The sequence below is a fragment of the Eleginops maclovinus genome, chromosome 2, assembly GCF_036324505.1.
Source record: "Eleginops maclovinus isolate JMC-PN-2008 ecotype Puerto Natales chromosome 2, JC_Emac_rtc_rv5, whole genome shotgun sequence".
Lineage (NCBI taxonomy): Eukaryota > Metazoa > Chordata > Actinopteri > Perciformes > Eleginopidae > Eleginops > Eleginops maclovinus.
In genome coordinates, this window is record NC_086350.1 from 19,012,611 (window position 1) to 19,030,896 (window position 18,286).

Below are 18,286 nucleotides of genomic sequence, written 5' to 3' on the forward strand. Positions count from 1 at the left end.
ACTGTGTTTTGGAAATACAGGAAGCAGCGCCGCTGGCTGAGTGTGATTGGTCCCCAGGTGCCTGGTCAGGTTGGACTGGTTACTCTGTTGTCAGGGTTCATCGCAGGGTTTCCAAGGGGTGGAGCGTCAGATAAATCCCTCTGTGTGTGAGTTGGGGTAGTCACTTGTGTGTTGTTATCACAGAAATAAGCTGGCTTTGATAGTTGAGTAAATCAGAAAAAAAAACCAGTTGGAGTCCCAGAAATGCAAGGATGCATGTCAGTGGGTACACGCCTGTACTGACACCTGCACCACACACACACACACACACACACACACACACACACACACACACACACACACACACACACACACACACACACACACACACACACACATTCTGCTCACATGCAGAGAGAGTCATTTGTGTAATATTGGGTGCATCCAACAAGCATGAAGGGCATTATTGCAGCTGTCTCTGTGGGATATCAAAGCAGAAGCAGACTTTGAACCCAAAGTTCAAGAACACACCCAAAACAAATTCTTAGTAGTCTGTTCCATGGGACAGGGCAGGGTTGCAGGGTGGGGGTGATGATGCAGTGTAGTAATACCAACAACCCCCATCTTCCTCTGGAACTTTCTACATCATTGCCTTCAGTTTTTACTCTGCAGCGGTTGGATTGTATTTTAATTTGCACTTCAAATCAATAGTTTACATACTGCAAACAGTGCTACAAAATTATAGTAAAGAGTAACGACTAACAACTAATCGAATTCTTCGGCTTTGATAATCATAGTTGGGTTAATACAAATTTTAACCTCACCTAGTGAATACCTGTTCGGAATACATTAGGCAGCCCATGCATAAATAATAAGGATCACCCGGTTATTTTTTTTCTGCAGTCACTTTTGTCTGGGAATATAATAGGGCTGAACGATTTTGGAAAATAATCTAATTGCGATTTTTTTCCTCAATATTGCAATTGCGATTTCATATGCGATTATTTCAAGGTCCTCTTCTTATGTATTTTTCAACAAACACAAGCAATAAATCAATCGTGATTACAATCGTGAACCTCGTGAGGTAGCAACAGTAGCGAGGCACGTTCTGCACAATACCTGACGTTGCGCAGCATCTTCCTTTTTAAAGCCAAAATAATTCCACACAACTGACGTGCCGCCCCTCTTTGGTACCAAACTTCCAGCCGTACACTCTTCTGACGAGCCTGAGGCCATTGTGCAACAGGTTCAAGCGCAGCGTTGACTTCTTTCCCTGCCTGCTCCGCTCCGCTCGGCTCGCTCGCAAGTCACGTGACCAGTCAAATCGCAGCCTTTGCGGTTGGAAAATCTCGTTTTGTCATATCGCGATATTATCGCAAATGCAATTAATCGTTCAGCCCTAGAATATAATAATATTTGTGTGTCCAGGAAGAGGTTAGACCATTTAGAAGTAAAATCAAGGCCTCTGTCTCTAAAGGTTTTTCCTTTACAAACCTAATTCTCCTCCTGTAGCCAACAGAAGCCCGGTTCCTTGTGTTTGTGTATGCATGCATGTGTGTCCCCTAGTGAACATCGGCCTCTTGTATTTTATTTTGTGTTTGCATATCACTGACTTTGGTCCTTCACTTACTGAATTGCCATCCTTTGAAAAATTTCAGGTTGCTTCACGTTGCAAGGGCAGCAAAACAAGGCTGCCGGTCACTGTAGATTACAGCGCAACACAGCTGACATGCTACAAAATCCATACCGCTCTGGCCCCTTCTCAAATCAATTTGCCGTTGTACAATTTTTCCTTCCCACATTATACTCATCAGTGTGTCCTCCCCCATTGTTGTCTGTGTTGGGTTAGTGTTTCTTGCCTGCACTTCTCATATGTTAATCTCATTATTGAACATTGTGTCCAGCTGTCATTGTTGATCCTAATGACATAAGAGGAAGTGCGGTGTAGTGGGGCGTTTCTAGCTGTGTGTACATGATAAGCATTCTGGAGAACTGCTGCTTATCAGGTGTGTGTTCCTGCGTGGCCCAGCACTGTGTTTGCAAGTGTAGTCAACACAGCACGGTGCAATGCATACAGTGGATGTCAATGGTAGTGCAGTGAAGCCGTGAGTTAACAGGTGCCATCGGTTTGTGGTTGCTCACATTTTCCTCTCATTGTTTGCTGCCACACAGGAGGCCTCGCCACACAGAACAAACTGTTTTTCTGTTCTACATTCAACGTTTTACTTCTGCTGCACAAGGGCCTTTTTCACAAGGCCTTCTTTCTTTCTCTCTTTCTTTCTTTTTCTTTCTTTCTTTCTCTCGCGCAGTGGGGAGGAAGTTGGTTGCTGTGCTTTGTACACTTGCTACACTCGTGATTTGATTAATAAGACATCTAGCTGAAGCAGAGCCTCTCGGCCACCCCAGTTCTCCTCCCCCCTTGCGCTCCTCTTCATCTCCCGCGCCTCTCCTCCACCCTGTGTCTTGGTTCAGTGCCTGGTTAGGCTGACCTGGCAGTATAAACAAGGCAAACAATTTTTTTTCTCACACCAGCCATTTTACAACCACACTAACAGCATTAATGGCACCCTCCTTATCTAGTGTCAGTTACCCAGAGGGGCCAGGTTTTGCAGCTTTACTTGAGGTTAGAAGTTTTGTTTTTCTTTACTTTAACTAGACAAGTTATTATTGCTTGGTTTATGAAAGAAAATGTATAACCGCTTGTTAGTATTAATTGGTTGGGTATTATCTGTACTTGCTTGTGTATCTATGCATGTGCATTTGCACTAGTGCTGACCCATCATGTTATCTTGCAGCTAACACAACATGTTGTATCTTTGGCTGTTTGCTTCCAGGAAAGGGAGAGTTGAGGGAGTGTCACATTTACAGCCGGCATGTTGCTGATTTACGAGCTGAGAAGTCCTGTCGCGTCTGTCAAACAACATTTACATTTTCCTCTTACACTGTCAATATGCTCGATGGATATTTGCCCTCTTTTGTGCATTTGCAAGAGAGCAACTACAGACATGGTGAGCCAATTCCAAATGGTCAAATACTGTGGGCAGTTGAGCATAAAGGCTGATGGAGCAGCAGCCTGCATGGCAGTATCTCCCCATGAGCTTGTCTGATGCATTATTCTATAAATAAGCAGAGATGAGAGAGCTAAAAAGGCAGACAGGGTGGTCAATAGTGGATGGGGGAAAGAGAGACAGAGAGATGTAGAGAGAGAGACCGTGCCGTGTCAAGCTCAAGCTCCCCTCCTAAGGGCAGAACTCCAGGATAGACTTCTCTGTGTGGCCAATATGTTCCTCTTCAGTGGTGCGTTCAATGTTTTGTTTTACCCCAAATTCAATGTCCCTGCTACAGGTTTTTAACAGTGGTTTTGTTGGATATTATGCACATGCCTATGTACATGTAAATGAGTATGGGTGATAAAAATGAAACAAACTTGTATGAACGTAGCAAATGCAAATGCTTCTATACTGAAACTGATAACTGAGTGATAGGAATTGGATTGCCACGAGTATCCTTGCCAAAATAGATTGTGATGAACGTATTGTATCACCAAAATATGCTTCAAAATCTTAACATGGCAAACAATTTAAAATACAATAATTATATATCATGAGGTCACCTTACTTAGATCAAAAACTAACAAAATGGCACCATTGAGAGTCTTTCCTTTTTGTTCCATGATAATTTATGTTTTTTTCTACTACCATGACAGAGATATTCATTACTATAACAATAAACATTATTTACAGTATTCTCCATGATATGAGTGCTTTTTAATAGTCTCATCCCTGGGAAAGTTTGGACTGACTGTCAGAGACTATCATTCCAAATAAAGGAATGTCTTTTGGAACAATAATGTTCCTCCAGAGGTTATCCTTGGATAATCTACAGTATAAGATGGGGAACTTGAGCTCTTCTGCTTATATTTTATTAAAAGACATTAAGTATTTTACTCTTCAGTGCGTCTCTGTCAGGAGTTTCAAAAAGGAATGGAGGTTGACATAGTAGTGCTCTGACATGTACATGCAAACTGTGGCAAAGGGTGTTATAATGCTTTGTCTAGACAGTCAGAAGTCATTTCATTAGCCTGTGATTCAACCCCCTCCCCACCCTTCAGTCCTGCAGACACTGGGATGTCCAGTAAAGAGACAGGGTCATCAGAGCGTCTCAGTCGCTGTCGGTAGCCATTAGGCCTCAGGAAAAAGTCCAAACATATCTAGACCGTGGAACATCGACCACACAGACTTAACTGATGTCTCTTAAAAGTATCCCAGATAATGGTTGAGGTATCTATTTAAACTTATACCCTTGACTTTTTTACAGCTGCACAAAAGGTAAATTGACAAAGAAAGGATCGACAACTACTTTGATGAGCAAATCGAGGTTTTTTTTTAATGTAGAATGGAAGAGAAACATTCATATTTCCTTTTTTTCCCCGTTTTATATAATTCGTTACGAAATAACCCTAAAGGTTTTGGACTGAAAAAAAATCACCATGGTTTTTTAAAACTTGGGTGTAAATTCTTCTGTATTTGCTGACATTTTATAGACCAAAGGATTAATCGAAAATAAATCAACAGGTTAACAGATAATGAATATAATTAATAGTTGCCCTGGATTTTAATACATTTCTTTTTATCTCAGCCTTAAATCATTTTAAATTATGATTTGTATAAAGCCCATAGCTTTGAGGAGAGGCATGGATGAGATGAACGATAAGCAGGTTTTATGTTAAATGAATATTTGTAATTACAAAGGACTACTTGGCAGGTTTTGGTGGCGTCTAAAGGCATCCTCATCAATACTCTCTGTCATGCTGTCAGTATAAATGGCGGGTTTAATAAAAGAGAGTAAACAGAAGCAGGTCACAGGCGAGAATGTGAGGGCCACTCGCGGCCCCGCTTCCCTTCCCTCCCTTTCAGTACATCTCTTGCCCTCACATGGCATGCAAAACGTCCCTGATCCTCCCAAAAAGAAGATTAACAAAGCCCTGACAGAGAAATAATCTCTCTGAAAACATTGACTCCTACCATTTCAACATGCTGCCTCTTAACAGTGGAAAATGCCTCTCTGGTATGCTTAATTGCAGTATGTGGGACACACAGTGTTCCTTTAGGTATGCTAAATGGAAAGCCTTGGCTACTAAAGGCATTCCAACATTGTAAATGCACAACAATGGACCTTAACAGTTTTGCGCTTGGCATTGGCTTCAGAAATTCAAATAAACTTCAAGAGGACATTTCCATGGGAAGGTCTGTGTTGTTTTTGACAACAGTATAGAGGGTTTGGCAGATTCTAGATCATAAATGTGTTCGAAATTTAGTGTGTATGAAGAATGATTAATGGAGACTGGAGCTGCTTTCCCAATGAAGTATAATTGGTCACATTGTTGCCTTTGTATGTTGTCATGAGATAACATTCCAGGCGTTTGACCTCTTACTTTTGGTCCATTTCATTACTTATCTGTGTTCCGCACAGGGCTTTAAACTGAGGTGCTGTTTGTACACATTTCAGTTTTGTGGCAAAAACCAGCTGTGCAGAATTTCAAGAATGTCCTCTTCATTTCTAAATATATAATAAATAAATGTGTGGCCTTCAGTTCATTGCACCATGTAGTCGATGTCAAGTGAACTCTTTGAACACAGTGTTAAAACTGACGGAGAGTCAATGAGTGACTAAGATCAGGGTTGAAGAGGAATTCATGTGAAGCTAATGCAAAGAGCAGCTAGCCTCGATCTGGCCTTGTAAAACCCAGAGCTATCCATAATAATGCTGGCAAATATGTAATGCTGGAATTTTCCATAAGAGGAACAAGCCAGCTCTGTGTCTGTTCATCCATCTCTGTGTCCATCAGTCTGTGATTATCCTGTCAGACTCTCACTCACACACTGCTGACGCTGCTCTGTGACGCCATCCCATCATTCAAATTATTTTTAGCGTAAAGTCCAGGCACAGGAATTGGTAATCCAAGGAGTGACATCTGGCCTCCAGGGCTTATGTGATTAGCAGAGAGCCTTGCCCCTAATAGCCTAGCGGACGATCTTCATTACCTCCCCGGACTACACAACTGGTCATGAATTGGCGTGGGCACTCAACACAAAACATTTCTTTTAATTAATTGTTCAGTTATCATAGTTGAGGCTTAAATATATTTGTCAGTAAGCATGAAGGATCTATGCTACATTAGCTTATGTACAACACTACCAAGCTAACAGTGAGCTCTCTTATGTGCACTGCAGCTTCAATCCTGCTGCATTAGGGTTAAGACCTAATGACCGCGCCAAGTAAGACCAAGTTAGGCTACAGAACGACTAAAAAAAAAAATCTTAAAAAAGGAAGAGGAAAAGAGGTTAAGAGAGATTAAATTGAACAAATGAGGCAAAGTAAAATGGAGGGCTGCCAACTTCCTACTGAATTAATCATCATCACTACTCAACGGGCTAATAATGACAAATTGACCATGCATGTCCCCTCCTCTTGCTTTCTGCCCGCAGTAGAGAGCCTACAATTTTGGAAGTCCTCCCATCTTGGAGGGGAATGCTCCTCTAATTATTTTTGAGCAGAACCAAACTTTCCAGTTTTCATGATGTCTATTAAACACACAAAAGCAGCAAACAAAGTTAAAAGGCTGTGTGCTTGCATGTATTTCATTAGCGTTTGTGTGCGACTGAAGCGTTCTTTGATTCCTGCATCAGTTGATCAACAGCGAGCTCTAATTGCATCGGCATAGGCTAAGCCAGGTGGAAGCTCTTAGTTTGTTAGCATTGAACTCATTTTGGGTTTACTGGAAACAGTTTAAACATAGCATTGCTAGAAGTCTCTTATAATCTTCCTTATGCTGTAATAATCATTTCAATGATACATACAAGCCTGTTTGCAAAGCAAGAGATAAAGAAAGGGACTATTTTTGGGCAGTTGTTTGCTTGGAGAAGCGTTTGCTTATTCTGAGGCAGCTTGTTCCCATGAGTTCAGGGCACAGCATTGCTACAGTTTTGCTTTTGTTTTGTTGTCTTCTGGATCCGTAGCTGAGAGGGAGTTCTGTGCCCCTCTCCTGTTCTCATAGTTCCTTTTAACCACATTTCTTACTCCACCTTTTCTAAAGTGACTAATTGTGTAGTAATAAATGCAACGGCTGGGTTGTGTAGTGGGAAAGGAAATTGCAATCATTCCTTTGGACTATTTTGTGGGACTGTTTTTGTGAAAGGTTTTGTGTTGCTCTGCCCTCTCTGGAGTGTCCCATGAAAGGGTATTCTTTTAGTATTCCCTCAGCCTGTTTACTCTCCTGCAGATGGGAACAGTCGAGAAATAGCATTTCATCAGCATGAACCAATGGTTTGTATAAGCACATCTAAACCAGCTTATCTTTCTGCTAAGCATTCTAGCTTTTATTAATGTTATACAACAACATAACAAAAAAAATGTCAGCGTATTTAGAAAAATCAATTTTAAAGTTTTGATGTCGCACTATCTGATAAGAAAAATGCTTCATAAAACATAAAATAGGGTAATGCCCAAGCAATGAATGCTTGGGGATCTTTTGGAGGTTATTTAATGCTTATTACTTTACTGTGATGTTAAAGAGCTCAAAAGGCTGACACATCAGCGTTTATGCTTGGTGTTTTAATGACCTGCTCTGACCCAAGCTGTCTTTATTTAAAGCTACTGGCTACCACTCGTGTTTCAGACACTCTCAATTTCTTAACCTCTCACTTTCATCCCCCCCTGTCCTCTCTACTCCCCCCCTCTGCCCCCCTGTTTTTACAGGTATGGCCTCGCAAGTGCAAGTGTTCTCCCCTCACACTCTCCAATCAAGTGCCTTCTTTAGCGTGAAGAAACTGAAGGTGGAGCAGAGTTGTAACTGGGATATGACAGGGTACGGCACACACAGCAAAGTCTACAGCCACAACAGCAGCAAGAACTTGTCGACCGCCAGTGGCCCCCTCAGCATCAACAGCTCCCTGCAGGTCGCCAGCTCCACCCTGCCCTACGAGCAGGCACTCATCTTCCCAGCCAGCGCGGGCCACATTGTGGTCGCTTCAGCCAGCAGCACTTCGGGGGCCTTGGGGTCTCTGTTGGGCAGCGGGGGTGGAGGCAGCAGCAGCAGCAGCAGTGGTGGTGGAGGTGGCGGGGGCGGCGGTGGCGTTGGTGGTGGGGTTGGTGTTCACAACCTGACACGCCGCAGCACGGTCAGTCTTCTTGACACCTACCAGCGATGCGGGCTTAAACGCAAAAGTGAGGAGCTTGACAACAACAGCAGTGTGCAGATCATTGAAGAGCACGGCCCATCGATGATCCAGAACGGAGCAGCAAGTGGAGCCACGGTGGCCACGGTGGCCACCGCCACCTCCACCGCAACGTCCAAGAATAGCGGCTCCAACAGCGAGGGGGACTACCAGCTGGTGCAGCATGAGGTTCTGTGCTCCATGACCAACACCTACGAAGTGCTGGAGTTCTTGGGGCGAGGAACCTTTGGACAGGTGGTAAAGTGCTGGAAGAGGGGCACCAACGAGATTGTCGCAATCAAGATCTTGAAAAATCACCCGTCGTATGCACGGCAGGGTCAGATCGAAGTTAGCATCCTGGCGCGTCTCAGCACAGAGAGTGCGGATGACTACAACTTTGTGAGGGCCTACGAGTGCTTCCAGCACAAGAACCACACGTGCCTGGTATTCGAGATGCTGGAGCAGAACCTGTACGACTTCCTCAAGCAGAACAAGTTCAGCCCTCTGCCGCTCAAATACATCAGACCCGTGCTACAGCAGGTGGCCACAGCACTAATGAAACTAAAGAGTCTGGGGCTGATCCACGCTGACCTGAAGCCAGAGAACATCATGCTCGTGGACCCGTCTCGACAGCCCTATCGGGTCAAAGTCATTGACTTTGGCTCCGCCAGCCATGTGTCAAAAGCAGTCTGCTCCACTTATCTACAGTCCAGATACTACAGGTAAGAGCTGCTTTGACATTTTAATTATTTTTGTTATTAAATGGATTTGAAAGACTTAAATTAGGCATTTACATAACCTTGCAGATGTAAAGAGGAAACGGCATTAAGAAAAAAAGACATGTCCTGTTGTTTGTTCCTGTTCCTGTCTGTTCTGTTTGGATGATTATTGTGCTTTCTGCATCTTGTTTGATTTATCCCAGCTTTAAGAGGAATGTTTTCCTAGCTGAGATGATTATTTGGCCAAACACCCATGTGATATTCTGCCAACCTTATGAGCTGCTGCTGAAGTTCTCTCTCGTTTCTCTCTGATTCTGCCTTTCCTGTTGGCCTGTTACTCTTGTTGTAAACTCCCCTTCCAGTGTGGGATAGCATAGTAAAACTCAGAGGCTTGCTGAGTAAACAGCTGCTTATTGCGTTTAATGTGATAAAACATGTTGTAATGTTACTTTAAAAACATTTTAAAGGCTTTAGTTCTTCAGAAACGTTGTGAAACTGGTCAAGACAAGACAGAGCGTAAGAAAAATTTGAACAATTAAATGTTTTAGCCTCTATGAGAGGTTCATGGGAAGAAAGTATTTTTCCCTTTTTTTGGAAGGTGTTTGAAAAGATTTCAGAGAAACTCCCTCATTGAAGAAGGGCACCAATCGTGGGGTGGCAGCGTGCCCACAGGCATCTATTCACCCCTCTGCTCCCCAGGCCCCCGTACCCTCAGCCCCCCATCACCAATGAGGGCTCCCATTTCCCCAGGGATAGAGATGAGGGGTCAGCCTGAGTTCTCCGGTAATATGTGCTTGTAATCCACACCAGCGGGCCCTGCATTAGAACCAGATGAGTCTTCCCGTGAAGGCCCTTTTCTTTCTTCTTCACAGTACTTCTTAAACAGTCTTTTTTTTGCCCATAGCAAACAGTGTGTTTAGGTTTCAGTGGACGCAGCATCAGGGGAACTGCAAGGAATCAAACAGTGTCCATGTCCGTACAGAGAGGTGCTTTGTTTGGGGCTCAGGCCCGGAGCTGGCAGAAGGGAAGAACAGGTGTGTGTGAGCTGTGGTACCACACACGTAAACACACATGCCAGGTGTTGGCTCTGCAACTGCGCACAGTAGATTCTCCTGAGAGAAGTTTGTGGTCTCAATTCAGTGGATTCAGAGTTTGTTATCTTTGTGGCCAGACTTTTATCACATCTGACAGGTGTATTACTTTATATGAGTTATAGTGTTTACTGAACTGGACTTTATAAACACTTCTCCCTGAGTGTCTCTTAAATCCACAGTATATTAGGATCCCTGTATGGGAATTTGATCGTCAACAGGGCACTGCTGTTATATCAGTTTAAGTAGCTCATCCTGAAGTAAACACCTCTAGTAGCCTGTTGTTGCTCCTGGGCTTTGGGTCAACAAGCAGGCCATAAAATGTTCCTGTTTGTTTTCTTGGGATGTGACGAGTGGAAGAGAGAGGAGAGATCATCCCTTAATTTCCTCTTGGCAGCAGAAGTGGGGAAAGAAGGCTGAGATTGTCCAGAAAATTACCCAGAAGCCACCAAAACTAGCAACTTGGTTACCCTAGTTTGAGGCAATAGGAGTGGTGTTTATGTGTCACATGGTATGTTATGTGTGTTTGCCTTACCAGGTCTCATTGTGAGGAATGAGGCAAGTCTTACATTTTAAAGAGTTAGCTCATAGGAGATGAGCACCACTGTGTCCCAGCATTGCATGCCGTTTGGGCAGCAAACAAACTTCAACTGCGGGTAAAGTTCATGGTGAGTTCAAAAGCTTAGAGGAGAACATCAAACCATCTTTGAAGATTTCAGAGGGGATGATTGCGTGATAGTTTCTCTTTCTGTTGTGCAGTCGTTACCTATACAGGGTAGAGATTACATACAGGTGGGATTTGCCAGCTCCAACTTGCCGGCTCTGTGTTACTCTATATCCTTTACAAAAGCAAAAAACATCCCCCTGTCGTCTTCTTTGATATACTGTTTTTTGTTGATGAGTAGGAAATAAGATAAGATATAAGGAGGAATCCTCAGAGAAATCTGTCCCAGTTTTTTCAAAATAGATGAGAATGAAAAGTCATTTCAAACGCATTTCACACATTATACAAACAAAGCCATTAACACTTTTGTTTGTCTCACACATGGCTGTTTGGGTTTTATATGCTGAAGAAAGGGTTGCATGTGCTGTAAGAGCCTTGTAAATGACTTATGGATTTTCCACAAGGTTGACTCATGCAAATAACGCTCGCGTTCAAGGTAAACAAGTGATATGCTATTTGCAAGAACAGCTCTCAGGGTGCTTAGAGTTTCAACTTTGTTCGCTTCAGTGATTAGTGAATACAGGCTCATGTATCTGAGCTCATCTATCATTGTCAAATAGGCCTGTCTGTAGCGGTTATACACTCAGCGCCACTGTATTCAATACAGTCTACTACGGTTAAAATATATTATAAGACTAAACTCTGTCTTCTTAGTTATTGTGTAGCATTTACGTCCTTATCTCATTCAATTGTGACCTTAACCCGGTCGGCCTGCATGTATCCTCCTTTCCTCTCCTATTACCCTTCCTCCCTCTAGCCTTTAGCTTCTGACGTAACAGGTAAGCCAGCTAGTCAAGCTTACCCTTTGCCAGATAAAGGGATTATTGTCTTGTCCCAATTTGGCGTGTTTGTCCTATTTATCTCATCATTGAAAGACAATGAGATGGGGGGAATGCAGCAATACTTTTTTTTTACTTTGTCTTGATTTTCCTGAGGCAATACAGCTGGCATCCGGCCTTGTGGTGGATGCTGGTGGAGAAAGGGAGGTGTAATGTGCATACAGAGGGAAGGATGATAAAAAGAAGATCATTTCTCCCCCCCTGAGTAATAGTTTGTTTGATTGTCCAAAGGCCTTGTCATTTAGGTATTTTGATTGTGGTGTTGCCAAATGGTACTCGGTTTTTATGCCCTTAAGGATATCCAATAGAGGTCTGCATGGATCTGAAGCAGGTTCATCACTGCTTTTTTTTAGGCGCAACTACCAACTGGGATTCCCCAATGTAAAACCCAAGCCAGTACACTCAATGAAAAAATTGAAACTTTTTTTTAGACAAACACTCAGCTTACACTTAAGGGTTCAGTAGTCCTCAACTTAACATGTAGAAATGTTGGGGTTTTACATCTGGTTTCTGTAACTTTAGAAAACCGTAAATCAGCCAGTCACACCCACTTCGCACAGCAACTGACGAAGGTAACAATTAATGCAGTGCTTCGTTCTCAAGCTCTCTTTTCATTCTTACTTTTTGTGCACACGAATAAGTGCAGAACTATGCACAGCTTTCTGGAGTGACTGTCTGAGAGCCTTTATCCCAGTATTTAAAAAAATGTAAATTGTTTGCGTATAGCTCGTCTCTTTGTTCCCCTCCTTTGAGCGTTCAAACGGCTGTAAACTGCTCTAGCCCCTATTTCCATGGTTCTTTTCTTGCCTTTCCTTTCTGTGTACATCAGGAAGGCTTTCCGGCCATGGCTTTTTAAAGAGGCTTGCTTAATTGCCACAAGACAGAGAGAAAAAGAAAAAGACAGAGCAATTTCCTCTGGTAATTAAACATCTTAATATTAACAACCCAGAAGCCTGAAGCTGTATTGCACATATTGCACACATGTCAACGCTTGCCAGCTTGTACCTGCACACATCACAGACTTCTGCTTGAGAAACCTTTATGTTACATGCAGTTGTAGAGCATGAAAATATATCCTATTAGACATTGTGGGTGAGAGGAAAATGAGTGTCTGAGAGGGAGGAAAAGGGCTTGTTGATGTCACCAATGATCTGAAGTGGCCAGTACTCGCCGTGCAAAAGGCCTCTGGCGGAACAGATCTTAATGCATCTGGATGGAAACTTCACAAAAGGCTCCCATTATGGAACTCTCTGCACTTTCTACTTTTAGTACCTTTTTACACATGTTAGCACCAAAGATGGGTGCAGCCAACAATACAGTAGGATTTCTAGCACTGCCGGCCTGTATGTCGAAAGCCTTGATAACTGATGAAATATGTATCTGCCTCCATCAGGGGTAGTGTAGTCACAGCTCGGGCTGAGTGTAAGACGAACCCCCCACCCCCGCCCCCCGCCCCAACTGTCTATCTCTCTCTCTATCTGTTGTTAGCGTTTCACATGCATACAGACGGGGCAGGCGTTCCAGCACATTTACCCTGCCTCCGTGCAAAACATCAAGGGGTGTTTTAATGAATGAGGTTGCTATTAGTTACTGTTCTGTGAAGCGTGTGTTAAAGAGTGAGTTTGTGCGTGCTACAGAGGAAAGGAAAGGTGGGTAAACGGCAGGATCAGGTTGCCACAGAGGAAAGATGGATTAGAACAGGACAGAAAGGCAGATTCACTTTGTGGCAGCGGCGGTGTTAATTGTGCAGGTGTTGTTTATGTGAAGATCCTCGAAAAAGTATCAAGAAAGGAAAGAGATTGGGAAGTAGGGTGAAGGTGGGTGGTGGTGAAGAAGGCCGTTGTTTTGCATTCCTAACCAGCACCTGGAACAGCGCTCTTTCTGCGCCAAGCCCTGACAGATTATTACTAATGCAGATGAGAATTCATTAGGTTCTACCTGACTGGGTGTGTGCTGTGACACAATGAGACTTTTTTTCGCTGGCTTTCTGGTTGCTTTCATTATTTATTTTCCAGCTTGTGACCACTCTTGTTGTTGACAGTAGATGCTATTATCAGGAACGGGTGTAGAGCGAGCCCCCTAAAATGATAATTACCGCTCCCTATATTCGCTACTGTGCTTTTTATGACAGTCATAACACCTTAGTATGCATGACAGGATCGTAATAACCTGTTTCTCATTTATAATTCGCCTCTAGGCAGCTTTTGCATGTGTCTCCGCAGAGCAGGAGACATGTTGCAGCTAAGCTAATTAACTACAGGTAGTCGAGCATATGCATCGTAACATATACAGGAGTCAACCGCTCTAAGTCATTTGGGCAAATAATGAGTGAGAATTATTTAACTCTTAAGGAAAATGTGAACTTGGCCACCTATCTGACGGATACACGTATCTATACACTCTGACAGGCTGCTCCTGGTGTGTGTGTGACACGTGAGTGCGTGTGTTTGTGCACCACTGATAGTGTTGGACTGTGTGCTGTACGATGAGACGGAGCTCTCTGAGTTACCCCACATACTTGTCTTTGTTCTCCCTTGCTGTCCAATTTCCATACATTTCCCAGGATATTAAGCTGACAGAAATTAAGCTGCCTTGATAAAACGCAGCGAGACGCCCACTTAAACTCACTGAGGCTGCAATCTGTCTGCTCTATATTGATTGGCTTATTTAAAACATAGGATTTTTCCCTCACCTAAGCTTTTGGGGTCGTTAGCAAATGTTGGCAGCACACAAGCAGAAACTTGTTCAGCCTTACAGGTGTTTGCTGCATAAGACCGCAGGCTAGCGGGGAAAATAATAAAGCGCAAGGTCATTAAAATGTCCAGACTGAACTGTAAGGGTTACGACCAAGAAACAATAGAGTTTTTTAGAGATCATTAACTGGACAGGTAAAGTTTGTCTCAGCAGTGGTCGCATATTAATTTTCCCGCTTGCCACAGATTGGTCTTTCTTTTCTGAGAGTCAAGCACATGTGGGTCGGCAGGGTGATGGCTGCCATCAGCGTCTGACTGGCACAGGTGCCCCCGGGTCTAAATAAATCATGAGGCCTCCTGCTGATCTCCCCCTTTCCACCATTCCTGTATGCCCGCCATCCCTCCGCAGGGAGCTCCAGAAAGGGGGGCAGCCCCCACCTCTGCGCACTGCCTCGGCTCTTTCCCGGCCACCTTCGCTTTCTCTTCTTTCTCACCTTCCCTTCAGCCCCCCTCACCTCTTCCATCCACTTGCATGAATATTTAAAAGCTAGCGCCAGGATGGAAAATATGCAGCAAGGGCAATGGAGCCTTGGGAAAGAGGAAAAAGAGAAATGTTCATTTCGGGACTCTTTTTAAGAGTATCGATGAGTAGCCTATTCCAATTACAGAGGTGGAGATTTATAAAGACAGATAGAAACTGAAATAACCAATGGACTGAGAGACAGACAGGACGGGAGAGACGCTGATCTAAGCTATGGCTGTCCTGCTGGGGCGAGGACCGGTGGGGATTGGGGAGGCCAGGCAGGGCCCTGCATTTGGCTCCATGCTGGCTGTGTGTGTGTGTGTTCGGACAGACGGCCACTTTAACAGAGGATGCCTGGTGTGCAGAGGCCCATGCAGGCTCCCATGAAGTTTTCAACAGAACAAAACAGATGCATTTGTTTTCTCAATTGGAGGAATTTGCTAATGTGCATATTCAAGGGTAAATACTTTGGCTAATTTGTGGCAGGCAAGTGGGCAGAGCTCTGCGCCGCTCATCCATCCAGCTGGGGCCCCCGTGTAGAGAGAGAAAGAGGCTTTGATGACCCCCCCTCCTCTCATCTCTCTCCTCATTTAGTATCATCCCTGGCTCAACACACTAACTTAATTTTCCCCTCACTGACATTTTAAACGGTTTTATCCGTGTGCTTTTATGTTCCTCACTGTTTTTGAAAAATGTGTTCATTGTGTTAGATAGAAGATGTTCGACAGCCCGGTTAAACATAGCTCATATTCATGGTGACAGTTGTCGCTCTATAAAATTGTTGCTATTTTTCATTGCAGATGGCAGAATTAAACAAGGCTCTGTTGTTTCTGTCTTACCACACAGGTTATTTTCAGCACTGCTCATAATGTTGTAAAGAGTCACCGCCATGTGACTTTTAGATCCCAATTATTAACGCCTCACTTTGTTCGCATTTATGGTAGTCAATTTCAGATAGGATCATGAATATTTTATTAAAGATATTTCACTTTATTTAAGAGGGGAATGTGACAAAAAAGGGAACCGAATGAAACTGAAGTGAATCAAAATAGCATCTCAAGTTTAAATGTATAATACAATCCTATTTAACAGATTTTTCTGCCCATTTAAGAAGTGTTTGGGTCAACAGAAAGAGTAGAGAAGTTAATGACACATAAAGGATCTGATGTGGCTATCCGTCATCATTGCGCAGTTGTCTGGGGGGAAGTCTTTCGTAGCATTCTTGTTCAAATGTCTTAAGGAAAAAGCTGTTTCCACAGATCCCACGTCAGCATTGTCATTCTATTATTGACCTTGTGTCTCACTGAACTCCTCACATATGAAAGTCTCCAGGGTTTTCTGAGAATGAGGCAGAGGAGCTTTTCACAGAAATTGCTTTTTTTTGGGATATAAAGGCCACTCAAGATTCTATTCAAGCAGCATGCTAGTCATAAAACAGTTCTGAAGCAAATCCTATTTCACCCAAGCTTGATAAATAATTTAAAATGACTAATAGCGCCTTGTGACAGAGAATGTATCGCTGTGGTATATCAGATTGCGGCGGTTTGGGCCTGAGGCGTAATTTGTTTGGAAAAATAATTACTCCTGTATTGGATCCTGGTTAAATATTTAAAGGGTTAGCATTAGGAATGGGGCAGGATCCAAGGGTGGTTTTAATCTACTTCTGTGCAAACCCGTTGCTGTAGACATCACTGCTGCAGACAAGCTGCCACAACGGGAGGAAAAACTGCTATATTTGTTTTAATATTCAAACCGCAACATTTCTAAATTTCACGGAGAAAGAGCAAGGCAAACTAATGAACTTCTCCTGTGTGCTTTACCACCGAGCTTTGAAGACTAATCCCAGTGTTTTATGAGCGTGGAGCGTCGGATTGTCTGTTGGGTTCAGCTGGTTATTGAGTGCACAAGCTGGGAGGCACCAAAGAGCATTAAGACGCTATATATCAGCCCACAGAGTAAACCAAAAAAAAAAAACAAGCTCCAGTGAGATTGCAGATAACAAAAGAAGAAAAAAGCTATAACGAAAAAAAAAAAGAGAAAAGGAAACAAAAGAACAATGGGCAAATTAATCACTCTAAATGTGAACAGTAGCTGCTCAACCGCGCCAGGCAATTTGAGGTGTGTGTGACTGTCTGATTAAACAAGAAGGTTATGTCCTGTCCTGCTACACACAACCTGTTCACATCCTCCCGCAAGATTGAGTCATTCACAGCATGTAAGATTTTTGTGCGCAGTAAACACAAGCACCAGGTTTTGCCCCGACCGTCTATCACTGAGCTGAGAGAACACGGCTTGTTATCAGCAAGATCTGGACATCGCTCACATCACCCCTTTAAACACAGCAGGGACGTCAGGGAGGCAGCATCACTGCCACACAGTCTTTCATATCATCCCAAATCTATATATCATCAAACAAGATGGTTTCTTTTCAAACAAGGACAGTATTGTTATCTGAAGGTGGAGCGTCTGCTCATCAGCTCAAGCTCACACCAATGCTTTTAAACAGGAGAACTGATGCAGGAAATAATGTTGATCTTATTAAAAGTTGTTATGGATCAGCAACATACAATTATTAATGTGAGGGCTGGGCAATAAATAGATATTGCATGGGTACTTTGTATAGGACTACATAACACTTCAATTTTGGATAGTTTAATATGGCATATGTCTTTTCCCGGTAATCCTGCTCTATAATACAGTGATGTAGTTTTTATTTTTTGCGCTTCTACTGTGACATTTCAATTTTCTTTATTTGTCTCATACTGCCTGTGCTGCAGCACCTCTTTTCACCCTCTGTCTGAAACCAGAGCCAAGTCTGCTCTGCTGGCCGGCTCTGTTGTGATTGGTCAACTGCTTAGAAATGTCCTTCTCCTTAGCCTATATTACGTATAATATGTTGGATCGCTTGCCAATAGAAGCGTGAATGGTACGTAGTGATCTAACTATGTCGTTGAAGTAATCAAAGGACTACGTTCAAGGTGTTTCAGGCAGGGTTGGGGTGTGTGTGTGTGGGGGGGGGGGTAGTGTGTGTAAAAGATAAAGCACCAACAGTCATCGCAATATTGTCACAATACTGTCATCGAGGTATCTAGTAAACAATATTGTGATATTTGATATATATCGTATCACAAAGCCATACTACATGTCTCGTGTTTCCCAGCCTGCAACAATGTTGTCTTTGTACCCAGCAGATATGAGTTATATGCCCCCCCCCCCCTGTGACTCTTTTCATGATAGCATTTACATATTCACACTAACTTTATGCACACTAGGTTTATCATGAACATACAGATCATCTTTGATGCAGGATTACACACCGGTTATTCACCATCACTACACTTTGACACTAATCAGAAGGCTCACATTGAAAGTGCATACAGTATGTTCCCTGTATGTATTCCATTGAAGTCTTGAATACCGTAAGCAGAAATCAAGGCTCAGTACAGACAAATCCATTTACACGCAGTGCCTGGATCCTGCTCAATCTGCTTTCAGCGTTTGA

At 43.2% G+C, this 18,286-nt stretch overlaps 1 protein-coding gene across 3 annotated transcripts in view; it reads left to right on the forward strand.

Annotated features, from left to right (window-relative positions):
• Positions 1-18,286, forward strand: part of hipk2 (homeodomain interacting protein kinase 2) — a 77,799-nt gene that overhangs the window by 15,358 nt on the left and 44,155 nt on the right. For all 3 annotated transcript variants that reach the window (XM_063901402.1, XM_063901420.1, XM_063901412.1), the window contains exon 2: positions 7,738-8,917. In XM_063901402.1, coding sequence (XP_063757472.1) covers positions 7,738-8,917 — 1,180 coding nt within the window. The remainder of the gene's footprint in view (positions 1-7,737; positions 8,918-18,286) is intronic.